The sequence below is a fragment of the Synchiropus splendidus genome, chromosome 7, assembly GCF_027744825.2.
Source record: "Synchiropus splendidus isolate RoL2022-P1 chromosome 7, RoL_Sspl_1.0, whole genome shotgun sequence".
NCBI lineage: Eukaryota > Metazoa > Chordata > Actinopteri > Syngnathiformes > Callionymidae > Synchiropus > Synchiropus splendidus.
In genome coordinates, this window is record NC_071340.1 from 22,858,099 (window position 1) to 22,875,576 (window position 17,478).

A 17,478-nucleotide genomic window follows, 5' to 3' on the forward strand; every position below is an offset into this window, starting at 1 on the left:
ACGATGATAAATGAGTGCAATTCTTTGTTTAGGCGTGTGTGTGTTCTGGTGTTTAAGTGAAGACAATTACAAGCATCACCTACATATATGTGTTTAGTGTGCGTTTGTGGAAGTATTGGTTGCTATTCATTGACCTTTAGTTTAGGAGTGTTTTGATGTGTGTCGTAGCTGCAAATTTTTTTTTTTTCAGTTTTGTGTCGTTTTCTAAATGACACTGGAAGATTGTGTTTATATCTTTTTTCCATATGCATTTGTGTACTTATACTGTATGTGTGTGACAGTTAAAGTGAAATTTTGTAATATGGCTTTTGGAATATGAGTTCCCTCCGCAGGGTGGCTGGGCGCACCCTTAGAGATAGGGTGAGGAGTTCGGTCATCCGGGAGGAGCTCGAGAGGAACCAGCTGAGGTGGCTCGGGCATCTGATCCGGATGCCCCCTGGACGCCTCCCTGGGGAGGTGTTCCGGGCATGTCCTACCAGCAGGAGACCCCGGGGAAGACCCAGGACTCGCTGGAGAGATGATGTCTCCGGTCTGGCCTGGGAACGCCTCGGGATCCCCCGGGAAGAGCTGGAGGAGGTTTGTGCGGATCGGGAAGTTTGGGCTTCCTTGCTCCAAATGCTGCCTCCGCGACCCGACCCCGGATAAGAGGCAGAAGAAGGTGAAGGCTTTTGGAATAGGCTTGTGTTATTGTGTACTTATTTACCATAAGTGATTCATGTAGGTTTTGTTTAGATAAATGTATGCAGCTTTTGTGTGTTCCACAGAGTGTGATTTGTTGTTAAGCAGAAGACAATTGCGAGCATCTATAACTATCATTACGATGCTTATTGGTGTGTACTAGTTTTGTATCTGTGTGGGCAGCTGTGTGGATGTTTTTCTTATACATTTCTGTACATGGTTGTGCGGTAAATGTGACATGTGTTGCAGTGTTGTATTTGTGCAGTTTAATGTCTAGTTTTACATGAAGACTATGCGCACGACAGAAGTATTGGCACGTGCCTTCAGTGGAGAACCTGAGCGCAGGTTGGATGGCAGCTTTGACAGTAACAATGTGTGACTAAGGAGCACTTAATGTGACATAACGTGAGTGAAAGTGCGCCGCAGCGTGTGAGGAAGAGTGATGCTTTCCTTTCTCTCTCATTTTTCTGTGCATTAGCTTCCTTCCTTTGGTAAATTTGGGGCCAGAGGTGGCGGAAATACGTCAGTTACGTGGCTTCTCAGAGGCTTGTCTGCCTCTTAATTTCGGATCAAGGGATCGAGATGGAGGGAGATTTTCATCATCGCTGTCGCTTTAAGGACACTTATCACAGCCCGATTATGCGAGGAGACAACACCGGGAGCCGCTGAGCTGGAGTGGATGTAAGAGAGGGAGAAGCCACCGTCGGGATCCAGGCTGGAGTTTGGATGCCTGTCGGATCGTTGAGGGAAATATCGCGGACAAGCGGCAGCAGCAGCAGCAGCAGGACTTCCTTCTCCACGGACGCACGCGGAGGAATACGTCCCCAAACTCGGATTATTCACTCCACACGGCGGCTCGAGTTGCTCGGTGTTCGGTTCGGCTCGGATAGAGTGTGTGTGTTTGACAGGCTCGGATCATGGAGCCGGAAAAAAACAACAGCGGCCAGCGACATGATTCCTTTGCGGCACGTCGCGAGCGAAGCGTCGCCACGGAAAAGTTCCAAAGCGAGTGTGTAATGCGTGGATTTTAACTGCTCCGCTCGTTTGCACCTGCTTTGACGGAAACCGCGTCGACGTTATCGTGACGGGGAATTAAATAAATAAACAGCGCGCGCGCGCGCGGTGCGTGCGAGGGGCTTCGCTTATCGCCGTGGCTACTGAGTGGGTGTACAGTCAAGGTCATATGTGGGGGGCTATTTGTTTTAAACACGCACACAGCCGGAGCCAGGATCCGCCGGGGTTTATTGGCTGAATCGCTCGCTCGTTCGCTCGCTGCTGCGGCCGTTTAGGTGGCCACGAACCGGAGAGAGTTGTCTGGATATTCTCCAAACATGGATGGTAAACTGAAGCCGGGTCGGAGATGCAAGTCCAAAAGAGAGAGGGTGCGGAGGTTGCGAGACGTCCGCAGCCCCGACCCCAACTCCTCCTGCTCCGACAGGGAGGGACACAGTCCGGGGAGGGACGCCGGTAAAAAGGCGCAGCGCCCGGCTGCCGCGGCCAGAGCACCGCGTGGCCCCCGGAGGAAGAGGCGCGAGTCCAGCTCGCAGGAGGAGGACATCATTGATGGATTCTCCATAGCCAGCTTCACCAGCCTGGACCGTCTGGAGGTAAGAGAGACGTCACCTGTGCGTTGGAGTTGACTGCAATCTTGGTCAAGATCTCGCCAGTGGAGGCCTGTGATTGACTCGAGTGTGCCACAGTGATGACAATGCTTAGACTTTTGAGAAGAGTGTGGCTTTTCCTCTTCTAAAATAGTTCTGTTCATTTCTTCTGCCACTCTTGGGCTCCCTTTTTGCTCTGTTTCCGGATTAGAGATGCCCAGTTGGGCAAGATCCCGCAGGTAGATTGAGATTATTGAGGTTTGGAAATGTCAATTGAAGCCTTCACTCACTCCGTTCTACTTGAGATTGTGGTCATTTTGGACATGTAGACTCCTCTAATTCAGGCCCTCAAGGTTGTAAGAGATTTTAACAGTCGGTATTTAAACACACCTGCAACATTCACTTAATTTCAAGTAAAGCACCTTGACCTTCTCACAAACTTCTAGAGCCAAATGTTCCTCAGCTTTTACAGCACCCACAGACTTCTGGAAAGTACAAGATGGAATTTAGTTTTGGATTTACAACACTTTTTGCTGCGCAACTGAACACTCTGTACTTTAATACAAAGTCATTCCGATGTAGTTTAGAGTGCATGGAAGCCAAGCAGCTCAATAAATGTCTTGTAAAACACTTAATGGCCTCATTTGAAAGGAGAAGTCAGAACTTATCACAAATGTTGCTGTAGACTTAACAAGCTAAGCCGCATGTCGGGGTGTCAAACTCAATCAGGGGCCAGAGTTTGAGTGAACTGAACTTGTATTCATTGAAGAGTCTATATATGACACTGTTTTAAATGGGAGCCAGGAGCCGTGAGGTTTTAGTTGCACCGTTTCAGCAGCCAGGTGTCTGTAATAAGTTGATTGCCAGGTGCTGCTAGTTTGGGTGGAACAAACGCTTCACCCACGATGTACGTCCATAATGGTACTCTTTAATGTTATGCCTTAAAAGGCGGAGTCCTTCCTTCACTGAGGGTGGGGGAGCGCTGACATTGCGTGTCATAAATACAGGATCAATCTCCCCCCAAAAATTGGTTTTCTAATTTTATAAAATCCCCACGTAGGGTGCCGCTCTGCTGCTAAAGCATTTTAAGAGAGAGCTAGAATGGCAACACCATAATCTTGGTCACAACAAAATTTAGAATATTTAAGTTAATTTTGACCATTTGAAAGCTGCGTTTTGAAAGCTTACAGTATGTGATCCTTGCTGGCCGCATTTGGCCCCCGGGCCTTGAGTTTGACGAGCACCTAGGAGTCACCTCCACAAGTGAAAGTAGCCTGTTCAAACTGTACAGCTTCTGCCCCAAATACCACGCAAGTCGGTCCCCACGACAATTTGTGAGGACCGACTTGCATGGTATTTTCTAGCGCTTAGTCATGTCAATAAACTTAAAAAATATGAATATTTCAGACAGTCGGTGGAATAAAGTGACCTGCATGTGATTGAAGAGCATCAATGACAGGTTGTCCATTGCTGCTTTACCAGCAAGGGTTGTCCATAAGAGGCGTCCTCAGGGTGTGTAGGTGTATTTGCTGTTGTAGAACTGCGCTGGGAGTGTTTGGCAGGCTGATGTTGACTTCACGTTACAGGTTTCATGATGAATCCCTGCTTCGACTCGCATTGCTGACAGCTGCTACCTTCAACATCTCTTTGTGGGATGTTTACCTCTGCCATTCTAAATGTTGTCACCTTATGAAAAAAGACCCCGACTTGTTTTTGCTTTGTAAACCGATTCACTCTGGAGTTGTAAGTGCTCTCCTGACATTTTGCTCTTTAATAAACTACCTGTTGCTATAGTCCTCTGTTTCTGGCTGATACGCTGTTTGCTGATAACACCGCCACTGTCATTACCTTCTAGGTATTTCAGCTGGTAGAGGAGAGCTCTCAAAAAATATAAGAGCTTCTCTTGTCACATCCTCTTATTTCTTTTATCTCATTACACTCCAAATGGCAAATAAAGCGCTCCTCTCATGGGAGGAATAGCAGGCAGTCTGACGAGACGGACGAGGATGTTTAGTTAGATACACATAAGAAAAGCAGTCCTCAAGATGATGGCCTGATTCTGAAAGTCCACACAATCATATCGCCGTCCACCTCATTACGATGACAACCTCCCATGAGGCTCAGCCAAGGAATTAATCAGTCATGATTGAGTGCCTCCTCCTACATGCTGCGACTGTAATGTCATAGCTGAAGGCAGATTTTCTGTAGAAGACAGTGGGCCGGCTTCATGTAAAGCCTGGATCAATGTTGGATATCATGTTGGAGATGATTGCTGTTTTCTACCGACCATCTGTCTGTGTGGATAAGCTGTCGTGGTCACCAGTAATGATCTTGTTAAAATACATTTGGGGTTTTCAGGCGTCTCATTTCTCAGTCTCAATATGTCTTTTACTGCACCTCAAACCCAATTGGACTGATGTAAGTTGAAGTATTTATTTTGTATTATTTATTTTGGAGTATTTATTTGTTCTTTTTACTATGTTGCAATGATGAGCAATATATTCAGTGTTTTTTTTTTTTAGCTGGTGAAGGGCGAATGAATTAGTTATGCATTGCCAGGTTAAGAAAACTTGACTAAAACAAGCTAATTTGGCTATATTCATGGTCATATTTTGATAGTAGTAGTTCCAACTCAAATACAAATGCTAAAGACTGCAGGGTTTCTGCAAAAAAAAGAGAGAAAAAAAAAAAACGTGGTATGGAACGCGGCCACTCAAGAAGCGATAGAAAAACAAAGAAGCAGATGAGAAAATTTGACTTTTACGTATGACGATTAAAAAAAGCTAGTTTTTAATCATGACAAGTCAATCACATTCAAATTTAGTAGTTGTTTGTCTCTTTATATGTCTGACTGGAATGTGCGACTTGAGTTCCACAAGCAACGTACTTCAGTCAATCTGAAGTTTCTTCTTGGATTTTTCCATTGCAAACCACCACAACCACGTCCAGCTCCATGATGTGCTTTGTGTTATCCGTTTGTTTCGTTGCTTCCTTTCCGTTTTAATACGTTTGAAAGCGTGAGATTTCCTCTTCAAAAAGCGACCATTTTTCTGAAAGTGTGGTGGCACTCATTTAAGCTGTGGCGGTGCGCCATGATTGTTCACAAGTAGCGGTAACCCGTACCTGCAAGCCAGAAGTAGAGGGGTGCGATAGGATGATATTAGATTGTGAAGGATTGTAGACTGCCAAAGTGAGGAGATCGCATAGATTGTCTGGGCCACATTCTATAAATAAGCAGCTAAATGTTGATGCACCGAATCTCACTTAAAGATTTCATATTTCAAAACTGCTGCACCTCAAACACACAACCACGGCTAACATTATATATCATTTGAAACCATATCAGGCATTATGCTTTAACTCATTGTTTAATAGTTGGCTTAAAACTAAACATAGCACCAAATAGATGCATTCTAATTAGTAGATTAGTAAAGTATTTAACACCCAGTGTGTCTCTGATTGTATAATATAAGGAGGTGAAAACACTGGTAGAGTAAGTAGTGAGGAACAAGCTCAGTTGAACCACATATCGGAATTGTTTCGTTATTTTCCGACTGCCTTGAGCCCAACTGTCATGCTCTTTTGTATTACACAGCTTCCATTCCCGTGCTAGGTAATAAATCATCCGCCAAGTACTGAGCGATCGCTATTTAATAATTCATTAAATAATTTTGGCAAATATGTGACAAGTATTACTTCCAAGACATCATAGCTCAAGTTAAGTGAACTAAAGCCGAGCAATTTATCCGTCCCCGAATGCTACGGCTGGGTTTCCCCGAGATAATGTGTCACATATGACAGAAGTGCACGAGTGCAGCCTGCTGTGATTCTGTAGTTATTTTCGCTTGTTGTGTGCCGGACTGCTGCTGTCAGTGAGAGACCGAAGATGTCAGAGCAGCTAAATGCCTTTTCCTGGCATCTCCTGCCATTTCCTCTGAAGACATTGAACACATTGCTTGTGGGTTTGCGCTATAATAAGCGGTTCACTTAAGTTTTCCCACCCTGCTACAGATCCTGCTTTAAAGTATCTGCACTTTGACGGACCAAAAACGCAAACGCTTTTCAGATATAAATGAGTGCTCGTGTCTCATTTTTGTTTCCCACGTTAAATAAACACCCCCTATGAAGGCTTGTGTTTCCGAGGCTAAGCAAATGAGGCGTACTGCAGCGCTATGTGAGATGATACTCACATGCCAGCTACTTCTTGGTAATTGGCCTGATTTGCATGCAAATGGACTGTGCTTATTAAATGATGTTGGTGCATGTGGTACAATTACAGCAGGAGTTGAAGCTCATGCGTTGTGTGAGCTTTGACTCTCTCCGTTTAATAATTGTGTTGGCTTCATAATATGATCTTTTAATGCTCCTCAGAATGAGCCGCGTTGATCTAAGTTGATAATAAGCCTCGCTGGGGACAGATTTGGGCTGAATTGTGTTCTCATGAACAGGTCGTGACTCGTGCTTTTATCCAATGCTACGCTTGAGTGGAGCTCATGACCTGCGCTACCTGTGCTAATTGCTCATCAATTAGCAGGAGGACACGAGAGCCCTTGGGCTGGGAATAGATCTGACCTGTTGCCTTTGATAAGCTGACACCCTGGCGGTGGAGCGGGTGTGTGGTCCCCCTGACCCTGTCCGAGTGACGGATTCCTAGGAAGGTTGTATCGGTGTCAGGACGCTGTCACATTAGCATTCCGACAGTATGGATGCCCTCCCTTTGTGCAGGATCACTGTACATGGGTGGTTACAGGGTGTCCCTCCGTCCTCCTCGCGCTAGATTAGGTCAAATGCAAATGTTTCTCTCTGTAGACCGTTTCTGCCAGATGTTACAGGGAAAAGTCGGCATAAAAAATTAATATTTTGCACTCTTTCCTTCTACGGTTTGCTTTGTTAATCCATCTTAGCGCATTGCCGTCAAAGTATTTATTGAAATATATAAGGCTATATAAGGCTGTCAAAATATGTTCATCTTTATGATTACTCTGAGTAGTTTTTAACCTATCTTTAACCCATTTTTAACATTCTTTTCCAGAAGATATTTTGATTTGATTCATATTTAATTCAGTTATTTTTTTTTTTTATATTCCACTTTAGTAGCTGTAAAGCTTCTAGTTTTGAAACGGTTAGAGATGAAGGCGTACTGTAGAAACTAAGACTGTAAACTACTGTAAAATATATCAATCGTCGGTGTGAACTTTCAGTTGGAAGTAACTTCCCTCATCTATATTATTACAACATAATTTTTGCAGATGTTTATCTGATCCATAGGAGATACTCTTCCTAATATCAGAAGCAGCAATGATGTGGGCTCGGGATCATCACTGTCGTTTATGGTGGGACTGTAAACGTGGACCATACCATGCCAGCTACAATTCTTGGAATGTTTTCTCCTGTGCCTTTTTGCTCAGTCGTTTTTTTCCTTGTTAAAATGGCCTTGTTTAAAGTGCCACAATGCTGTCTGTTCCAGTTTTGCAACTGAAAAAAGTGCAGAAAAAAACCCAACTGAAGTAGGTTTGCTTCTGCTTCAAGTGCAGATCTGAGGCTTCAAAACACTCTAATGCCTATTAAACCCTTAACTGATATGTGCTCTCTTGTGTTGCTGTCTTTATTATTCGTTCACATCTGAAGTAGCGGTTGTGCTGTGAAAGAGAGACGCAACAAAAGCGAGAAAATGCTGCTTTGAGGATCCCATGATTGCCTTGTCTGACACTGCGACCATGTTCTCTATTGGTAGAATTGCATCTGGTGGCATTTCAGTTTGAAGTTATGAGTCTTACACATGTTCTAATCCTATTTTTTTCAGAGAGTATACTTTTAAGAAATGCTGCTTCATTGCACTTCCACGTTTGGATGAAAGTCGAAGCTAAAGTTGGCAGTGTAGTAGTATTCTGTGAAAGCGCACCATAAGTATTGTGAGATGTTTGTCAAACAGCTTTCCAAGGCAACGTTGGAAGGTATAGCGATGCTTATTTGGAAACTAGTCTGATGGTCCTTGCTTGTTTGTCTCCTCTCTTATGAACTTTTCATCCTGGCATGACCAAAGATACTGTCTGTCTTATGACCGTATCCAAGCCAGCAAATGTTAGTTCAAGATGAGCATACATCGTTCAGTAATCCTTGGATGAACATCAGTGTGGTTTGTCAGTGTCTATTTTTGTCTCTATCTTGTTTCTCTCGCTGCCTTTTCATAAAAAGCCTGAGGTTATGTTTTTTTTTTTTTTTTTCCCCAGAGTAGCTTGACTCTAAACATACTCAGCCGGTCGCTGATGTTGATATTTTCTGCTCTGAACTGATATGATCAAGCTCCCCTGATGATGGCTCAGGCTCCATGGTGGTCCCGCCTGCTCCTGTAACCTGTTTCATTACAGCTGAAAGCAATTTTCCTCAGCGGCTGCATTTGATTATGGCTTGTTTATTTGCTTTGAATCGGCCTGCTGTAAAGCTGCTTATGCTGTGTGTTCGCTTGTGTTAACCGCACCTTTTATATGATTAGAATAACAATTAATCTGTTACAGGTAATATCAGATTAAAGAAGAGGGAGGGTTTTTTTTAATGATTAAAGCTGCAGTCTTCCACCATTAGTACTGACTCGACGGGTGGGCTTTACAGGAAGTTTTACATGGTGTTAAGAACTGAGACGTTAGAGTATGAGACTGCAAGTCTCAGGCGCTGCAAAGTTGTAACAGATGGACATTTAATTATGGTGTGTGAAAGCTTTCAATATGTTCTGAAAGAGAAAACTTGCTTCAGAGGAGAAGCTTTGTGAGCCATGCTGTTTAAAAAGTCAAGAGGGATAAATCTGCTTTATTATGTTGTCTATCGTGTTTCGTGACCAGGGGTGAGCACGGATTTTTCAAGGGAGATACTGAGGTCTTGGTACGTTGTTTTGTTGTGAATTATTGCTGTAAAATGACCGACTGGGAGAATTTGTATTCAGTGGGAATGAACCCGGAATAGAACCTTTGCGAGGTCACTGTGAAAAGTGCCAGTATTTGAGTCAGTCAACCCAATGAATGCAGTACATTTACCCTGTTGAAGCATGGAAGCTGGCTCTAGCTTTTTCATGACAGAAGCCTCAGGAAACACAAGAAAACACAGTCCAATGGTTCATTTTTAACAGCGGGCTGTAACGTTCCTTCACCTGGTTTTGAGGCCATGTGGTGTCTTGTATGGGAGAGTTGCTGTGCGTGTTGCAGAATTTGAAGAGTACACAGGCCTTTTGTTAAACTTCACTATTGGTTTACTGGGGTCAGAATTGTTTTTTGAGATGCGTTGTAATGGGGCGTCCAGAAATGGAGTTGAGGTCCAGCAAAACGTTTTTGAGTGCACTGCTTAAATTAATGGACCAGGCGTTGTGGTTTGGAGAACAGCAGACTGTGTTTGGTTGTGTTTAAGGTGTGGAACTTACCTGTTGGTTTCCTCCTGTCATCAGCGTCAGACATCCCATCAATCACAGCGCACTTCCATGCCGCAAGTGTGGCAACTCACAAGATGTGGATAAGCACACAAGATTACGCCGGTAAACAAATATGGCGACCGCTGTGGCCAAGCAACCGCTGCTAAAGGGTCAAGAATCTGCGAATTCCGATCATAACAGATTGTCATGGAAAGTAGTGTGATGACACTACGAGTAGCGCATTATACAGGCACTACAGTTTTGCCGTTCAGAGCATCCCCAGGACTCCTAGACGCCCCCTTGGCTAAAAGCCTGCATGAGGTCCTTGAAGTACATCGTGGTTGTCATAGGGGACATCACTGTTATGGTGGGCGACCAAGGAAAGTAAATGCCAGGCACTGTTTTTTTCGTCCTGCTCCAGGCCTCGTCTTCATGTCACTCTTTCAGTGTGTTCCAAAAAACCCCAAAATGCAGCCTGTTGATGACACTGACAGTGCAACAAGCCCAACGTTGAGGATGCCACATCACTGTGCCGTTACACCCGATGCACTTTTCAACATAAATACTGTCTAGTGCTGTGAACTGACTCACTGAGGCATCACATTTTCCATACTTGGCTTTATCTGTGTGAACGACTCACACTGCAGTGTTGAGGATGAAGAGGAGAGAAGCAAAGATTCTTCCGTGCAACGACCGGTGCAGAACCTCTCGGGTGGCCTCGCGTATCTGAATCCTGGCACATGGTCTTTGCCATAGACATCACGACTTATTTTCCCATAATAATGGAGTCACTGAATATTCGCCTCCATTATTCAAAGCTGCAACTTAAAAAAAAAGATGTTCCTCTTGTACTGAATTGGAACAGCGCTGTTGTCATTTTGAAGCGTACAGTGATAAATGGAGCGACCCACATCCCGGAGATCCGGATTTTCACCTGACAGCAGTATTGTAAAACAATTACCCCGCCGAGGATTCATCTCTGCCGAGATCTCCCGGTGGATAACGAATAAGTGAGCAGATAATAAAATGACACAATTATCCATCTGCCACAGCATTAATAAGACGTTTGATTTGCTCCATTTGCTGTGTGAGTGACGTGGCGGAGGCAAATCCCAGCTCGTTAATCCACAATCCTTCTGTTCATCTGCTTTTACACGAATTTACAGATTTGTTTGGGGGTTTGCTACTGCAGCAGGACTTTCTAAAGTCACCCTAATGAGGATTTAGATTTAGTTGATTTGGTGATAGTCGTACAACAGGGTCGAGAGCAGGGATTAAGGCAGACATGGCCGTCGTTTTAGATTCAGCCTGTTTTAAAAAGTTTTTCATGTTGTTTGTGAAGCTGTTTTATTTTGTGTGCAGCTACTCTGACTGAGCTTTTATTCTGCAGCGTGGCACTTGCATAATGAAAAAAAAAATATGTAGAAGAAAAGCAGTCTTTGTTGTCAGTAGTGCTTTCTATTCATCTCTCTTTTTCATGTCCTTCACTCTTTTGTTATTTCAGTTCTGTTACAGATGAAGTTCAAAATAAAATAAAATGCGTAGATGGTACTGTAAAGGCGTTTATAAACCTAACGTTGCCAGAATTCTGTATTACTTCTCTGAACTTTAAGATTCATTTGGTTGCAATGTTTTGAAGTCAAAGAATAATAATTAAGTTGTATTAATTGTAAATTAAGTGATATAGAATGTAGTAAATAATAGGGCAATAAAACAAAGAATGAATCCAGATTGGAATGGATCCCGATTGTTTTCAAAATGCATCTTGAATCTACAAAAACTACAGTTATTTAAACCGTTTGACAAACAAAAACTCAAGAAATGTGGAAAACTGTCCACTCCTCAGAACAAGTTAGCTTGATGCCTAATGCTGCAAACAGACTACTGCTACAAACATGCTCAGCAAAACACCCACAAACGTCGAATAGATTGGTTAACTAAATGTATTCAGGTTTAGTATCATTTCGCGAGGTCTCTCTGGCAACAAAAGAACGCAGACATGTTTTGGACCGGCCCGTCTTCGCTGTCATTAGACCAATTCAGAAAACCACCTCTGGTGGGAGGAGAGGTGTATAATAGCATCCTACAAGTCTGTGTTCCTTCGAGAAACAGTGCAACACCTGATAATAGAGATTGTCCAGAAATCTGCATTCCATTATTATTTCTTGAGATCAAATAATCGCCTAGTTGTAGTGAATTATTAAGTACTTTAAGTGATCTGTCAATAAAAATGGACCACTCCTCTGCATGTTTCCGTTATCAAGCTTGAAAGTCTTCCCTTGGTCTAGACATTTTCAATCAATCACAAAGCCTGTGCAGTAAGGGGGTGTGGTTTAGAGACCTCTGGATATTTACAATGAGTTTCTAACTGTAACCATTTGCAGGCAATAGGACAGAAAGAAGGCTTATTACTAACTTTGTAAATCTGCTTCACTCCCAGAATGAAGTTTTCCTGTGGAGCAACTTGGTTGCATTCATTTATGTGCAACAGTAAATATTAAGATGAATTTCGGTTTAGCTACTCAAAAAATGAAGTATGCAAGGTCGTTCTGTAAATAATTCACCCACAAGACAAAATGTTTCTTCATTGATATAGTAAAATAAACTCCAAAACAACCTGGTTCCCTTGCGGTGGAAGATCACTCCCTCATAAATCAACCACAACTTTGCCCTTGGATTAATTTATCTTATTTTGACCCACCTCCTTTGTTAAATGGGTGCAGCCTTAGCATCTGGAGTTCTGAATAGTCTTACACTGAAGTGAATCCTAAGTTAATGTATAGTGATGACACTTAATTTGGGAACATTCAAGATGGGGTGAAAAATGAATGCAGACACATGGAAACTATGTGAGCTATTTTACCGCAGGGATTCCGGCAGTAGAATATCACTTATTAAAGTCCACTCTTCTTCATGGTCACAAGCTCTGTGTGAAACACACTGGAGTAACACAGATTGGTTCTGACACCTGAAGCTGCTGCAGTTGTCGGACGAGCTGCTGCGATGGTGAGGCAGCACATTTGTTGCTGTGGTTGCAGCTTAAGTGATGTTTTCCTTTTCCCTACTGTGATAACCTTATGCATCATATGGCTGACAAACAAGCGCTTCTTTAATTAAAAGGCCGGCCCCTGGAGGGCTTGTCTCGTATGGGCTGTTGTGTCCCGAGGAGGGAGCCGCTCCGAATCCTAGTGGGACGTGCTCCCGGCCAGAATCTCTTTGTCTAAGACACAAGCTGAGGATGCTCGGTCACTTTCACAAGCTCTCTGCCTCAGTGGGTTAAATAAATTCTGTGGAGGAACTATTCACAATGTTCATGTATGTTTAGTCATGTTTTTACCTTTAATGGAACACCTAGAAAAACACTGAAACAGTGCATACCTCCGGCAAGCAGCTCGTTTCACATGACAATCGAGTCAATCAAACAACTTTCATGATTCAAAAAAATGTGTTGACTGACAGCAAAAAGATCGGCACCTATCCCAGATCCAGTGGGAAAGCGCCACCTGTGACCTGAGCTCAGCTATATTCGCCAAATCTCCAAGATACGGCTATCTTTTCTTGCAACCCTATAAAAATGCAGAACAATACCAATGCTTATTGTCGCCAAAGTCATTTGACGATTAGCTCATTTAATTCATCCAAGATCGAATCACCTTAGTTGACTGTGAAACTGATTTATTAACTCCATATCTCATATAATGAATTGCCCTGCTTACTATGAGATATTCACCATACATTATTTTTTCATTTTTCAGTCAAGGTCATTTCCTTTAGCTGTTTTTGGTGATTTTAACAAGAAGCACTCACCAAAACACTGTTTATTTTGTGGTGTAACATCAGTCTGGACAGAAGTCTTGACGGTTTCACTGCCGATGGAACAGTTTTGCTCCTAGTCAGTTACACATTAAGCGACCCTTGGGCCGGTTGGCGTCATACTGCTACATCTCCCCTGCTTGTCCTCCCTGTCCCTGTCTCCCTGCTTTTATTGCAGTGGATTATAGGTTATTATGTTGTGATCAAGATCCTGAGTCACGGATCCGCATTTCTCTGGCTGAAGGGCTGACCCGTACTTGTACTTGTCATATAACATTTATGCCTTCCATGACGTGTTACTGAAGCACTTCAGTAGTTCCAGTTTTATCATTTATTCATCTTAAACCGCCCTTTGCTTTCCTCCAATATTTCCTCCTTGATCCTCTCAGTGCTTGTCAAGTGCTAGCTTTAATCATGAGGCTGCAGTGAGATTTACACTTGGAAAAAACAGAAATTTTTGATATCATTACCAATGTTCATACATTTGTTTGCCAAATTCCTTTCAAGTTACACGGTTTATTTTTCACAATGCAGTAATTAGAAAAACAGTCTTTCATTTATACCACGTGGCTCATGGTTTTTAAATGATGGTAGTTTTTTTTCCTCTCAATCACATTTGTTCAAATCTATCTCGAGGCCACTTTCGGTTTGAAGTGAGTGTGCGCACTTCCTGTGTTCTCCCTGTGCTCGGGTCACTCCATTTTCCTCCCATAGTCACTAGTTATTTACTGTAGCGTGCCCTCAGGTGTGTGAAACTGACTGAATATGTGTCTCCCAATCCTAATAAAAGAGACTAGAGAGACACGTAAGGGGAAAGAAACGTCTGAAATTGGTGGATGGGTTGCAGACTAATGTCAACAACACCTGGTTAGCAGTCACGACCAGGCAGAAGTAACATGTTAGGACTCTAGTGGTCATGATTAAGTGATGCTATCTAAGAAAAAGAACACGGTCAATGTCAGAATGACAGATTAATAAGCAGAGAAAACAAAGTGGGTCTAGCTGGCGGAAAAGTGAACTGAACTCGTGATCTGTAAACCCATTGAGGAAAAAGCATCAGAAAATGAATGAATGGCGTCATGAATTTTTCATCATTATAATTAAGGGGAGACATAAAAATTGATTCATGGAAAAGCCTTCTGCCTCGCCTCAATTTCTTACAGTGTTTGGAAAGGACAAAGACAAACTACTCCAGTGTGTAACTGCAAATAGTTTCAGGCCAGACGAATCCTGTTAATAAGATTTCAATAGATTTAGCCGGGTCGATGCTGTAGTAGCTTTTTAGTATTCCTGCTTCACATAAACCTCGCAGTCCACCGCACAAAGAGGGGATGATATTTCTGTTATATTTATTGAGTTTCAAGTGTAAGAACATGTTTATCCTTCTGCGGCTGTTCGCGCCAGTCGGTCGGTTCCGGCTGATGTGTCAATCGCGGAGAACCTCTAAAGAAACCAGCGGCAGATGAGTGCTGTAGGCTTAAATAGACAGGGCGCTCTTTAAGTGGCTCATTAAGTGAGAGCTGTTTTCGCTTTCAGCCGCGGCCTTTGCTGACACTGCACACGAGAACTCTGAAGGACTGGCTCGCTTCATCTTTCACTTAGCAGGAATTCAATTCCGTTTTGCTAAGAGATGAGGTGAGTTCTCTTCAGGCACTCAGAGAGAAGATCTATGACACGGCATCTTCTGAATCACAAGCTTTAAGCAAAGTATTATTAACTCTATAACATGCTGTTTCCCACTCATCGCCACTTGGCTGAATGAGCAACACTGGCACATCCGCTGTTGAAATATTTCCAGACCGTTGATATAATAAGCACAGTTATATATATGCAAAGACTTGCATTTTGAACTGCTTGTTTTGGGGTCGCAACGTTTATTAAACATACAATGGGCGATAGGCCTGGCAAAGTAGGTGGCAGTAGCACCACAAAGCGCATTCAATAGAGTTGGAGGCACTTTGCATCAACATGGAATTTTGAAAATGGTTGGCTTTTCAAAGTTATGTCGAGTTTGTTAAATGGCTTCCTCACTCAAAATGCTCCTGTGACTTCACACAATCACAAAATCGGACGATAGGTGTTCGGTTGTAGAACAAATCTTTAAAGGAGTCCTGACATGAACTGAAGGCATCCGGTAGACGGTAAGGTGTTGTGTAGGGTTTTTAAAATTACCTTGAAGTGGATGAACATGGCTGATTCACATTTGAGTATATGTTGGACTTTCAGTTAGGATTTTGAGACGTGGCATTCCAATATCCGCCAATGTGTGAAACAATTGTTTCAAGATTTCGTCCTGTCAACAGCGCCAGACATCCCATCAATAACACCCCTCTCCCATGCCTCTTGACCAATAGAACGCGAGTGTCTGCACTCACCAGATGTGGATAACCACAATATTTTGCCCATAAACAAATGTGGCACCCGCCATAACAAAGCCGCAAGTCCATGCCTTCGTGGACTATCAGTGAAGTTTGATCTATTTTAGTGAAGTTACCAGAGCGAGACACTCCTTGCATGGAAGCCAGCATGATGGGTCTACGATTAGGGCACTATACAGGCACTAATTGGAAATTTGGGGCATCCAATTTCTCAGGTTTTTCAGTTCGCAAGGCAATATTCGCTGCTGCTTTCTACAATCTTCATGTCTCTGCATTTGTATAAAGGGCAGCGCTCTGTAGTGAGATAAATTCCTTTTTTATATTGTTTAGTTTACACGGTCCACACGGACATTTCATATGTACATAAATCATGTTAGCAAATGAACCGTTATTATATTTACAATTACCGTAGATAAGCTGTTAACAGCTCATAAATTCACGTTTTGCTGCTCTCTGTAAACCACACTTGAGCTGTGATCCAAGGTCGAGCGCCACAGGAATGAAGTCTTGCAGCTCTATTTTTTTCCACTCAACAGATTACTTATCTTACAAAAGCAATCAGCATTGTGTACTTGACTAGCACACTGAGGGGGGGGGATGTTCAGAAGCCGAGTGGGGATGACAATTATTGTTTAGCACTTAAACCAAAATAAGATATTATGAGGTGTCTGTCTGGAATTTATGACAATCTGTTGGTGTTTGGCCTGTGTCCACATTGTCATGCCTTTTCTATCACTGTTCATATGTGGCTGCCAAAGAAGGAGTGTCGCTTCAGCGTTTCGGGTAATAGCTGTGGCAGATATATCACAGGCCATGGCCAAGATAATATAACTTTAAGAGGTTGGTTATGCAATTTAAAATGTCTTCTCTTTCCTCCGACGCTACTATTCGCCCTGACATTTGCTGGACACCTCAGATGAGCTGCCACTCTCTGTGTGATTGTTGTAGCAAAGTGTTGCCTGGCCGATCTGAGCTGGAAGTTTCCACTGCGCGAGGCTGTCATGTGTTTAATCACTGCTATCTCTTGGCTGGTGGTTGCGCTCTGTTATATGATGGATGAGATTGTGTTTGTCTGACTCTGAGGTGGATTAATAATTCACAGGAAGGGTTTCACCTGAGCCAAACAGATTGTGTCTTGATGGATTTATCACAGCTGAATGTGCGTAGCCTGTGACTTTTCTGGACAGTCAACGTGTGACTGTGCAAGAAGCTGCACAGTTTAGTAAATTTAGCTTCCTACAATCAGATAAAGTGGTAATCATGAGATTAAAAATCAACGTCCTCACTCAGGGACTCTAACTTATGTTTGGCTATATTAACCCCCAGTGATGCACAGTAGAATTATTTTTTTTTTTTAATAAAAGAAAATAGTATTTTTGGCTGCTTGCACTGAGTGGGACCTTCTGAGGTTATTTGAGTAGCCATTTCTTTACAAGCAATGTTCAAAAGACTGAAAGAGTCTGGAACGCAGTTTGGCTACAAAATTAAAGCAAAACCTTTCAAGTTCTGTTGTGTATTCATATCTGATTAAAATCAAGACCTTTTTTTTCCTTAGAAATGAAGATACAGCATTGGCCATGTTTACTTGGCAGCTCAGAAAGCCGACATATTA

At 42.9% G+C, this 17,478-nt stretch overlaps 1 protein-coding gene across 10 annotated transcripts in view; it reads left to right on the forward strand.

Moving 5' to 3' along the window:
- Window positions 1-1,186: 1,186 nt before the first annotated feature.
- Window positions 1,187-17,478, forward strand: part of fbrsl1 (fibrosin-like 1) — a 326,042-nt gene continuing 309,750 nt past the window's right edge. For 7 of the 10 annotated variants that reach the window (XM_053871994.1, XM_053871995.1, XM_053872000.1 and 4 more), the window contains exon 1: window positions 1,187-2,285. In XM_053871994.1, the coding sequence (XP_053727969.1) occupies window positions 2,010-2,285 (276 nt within the window). In that variant the 5' untranslated portion in view covers window positions 1,187-2,009. The remainder of the gene's footprint in view (window positions 2,286-17,478) is intronic. The other 3 variants (XM_053871999.1, XM_053872003.1, XM_053871998.1) reach the window with 2 other exon arrangements.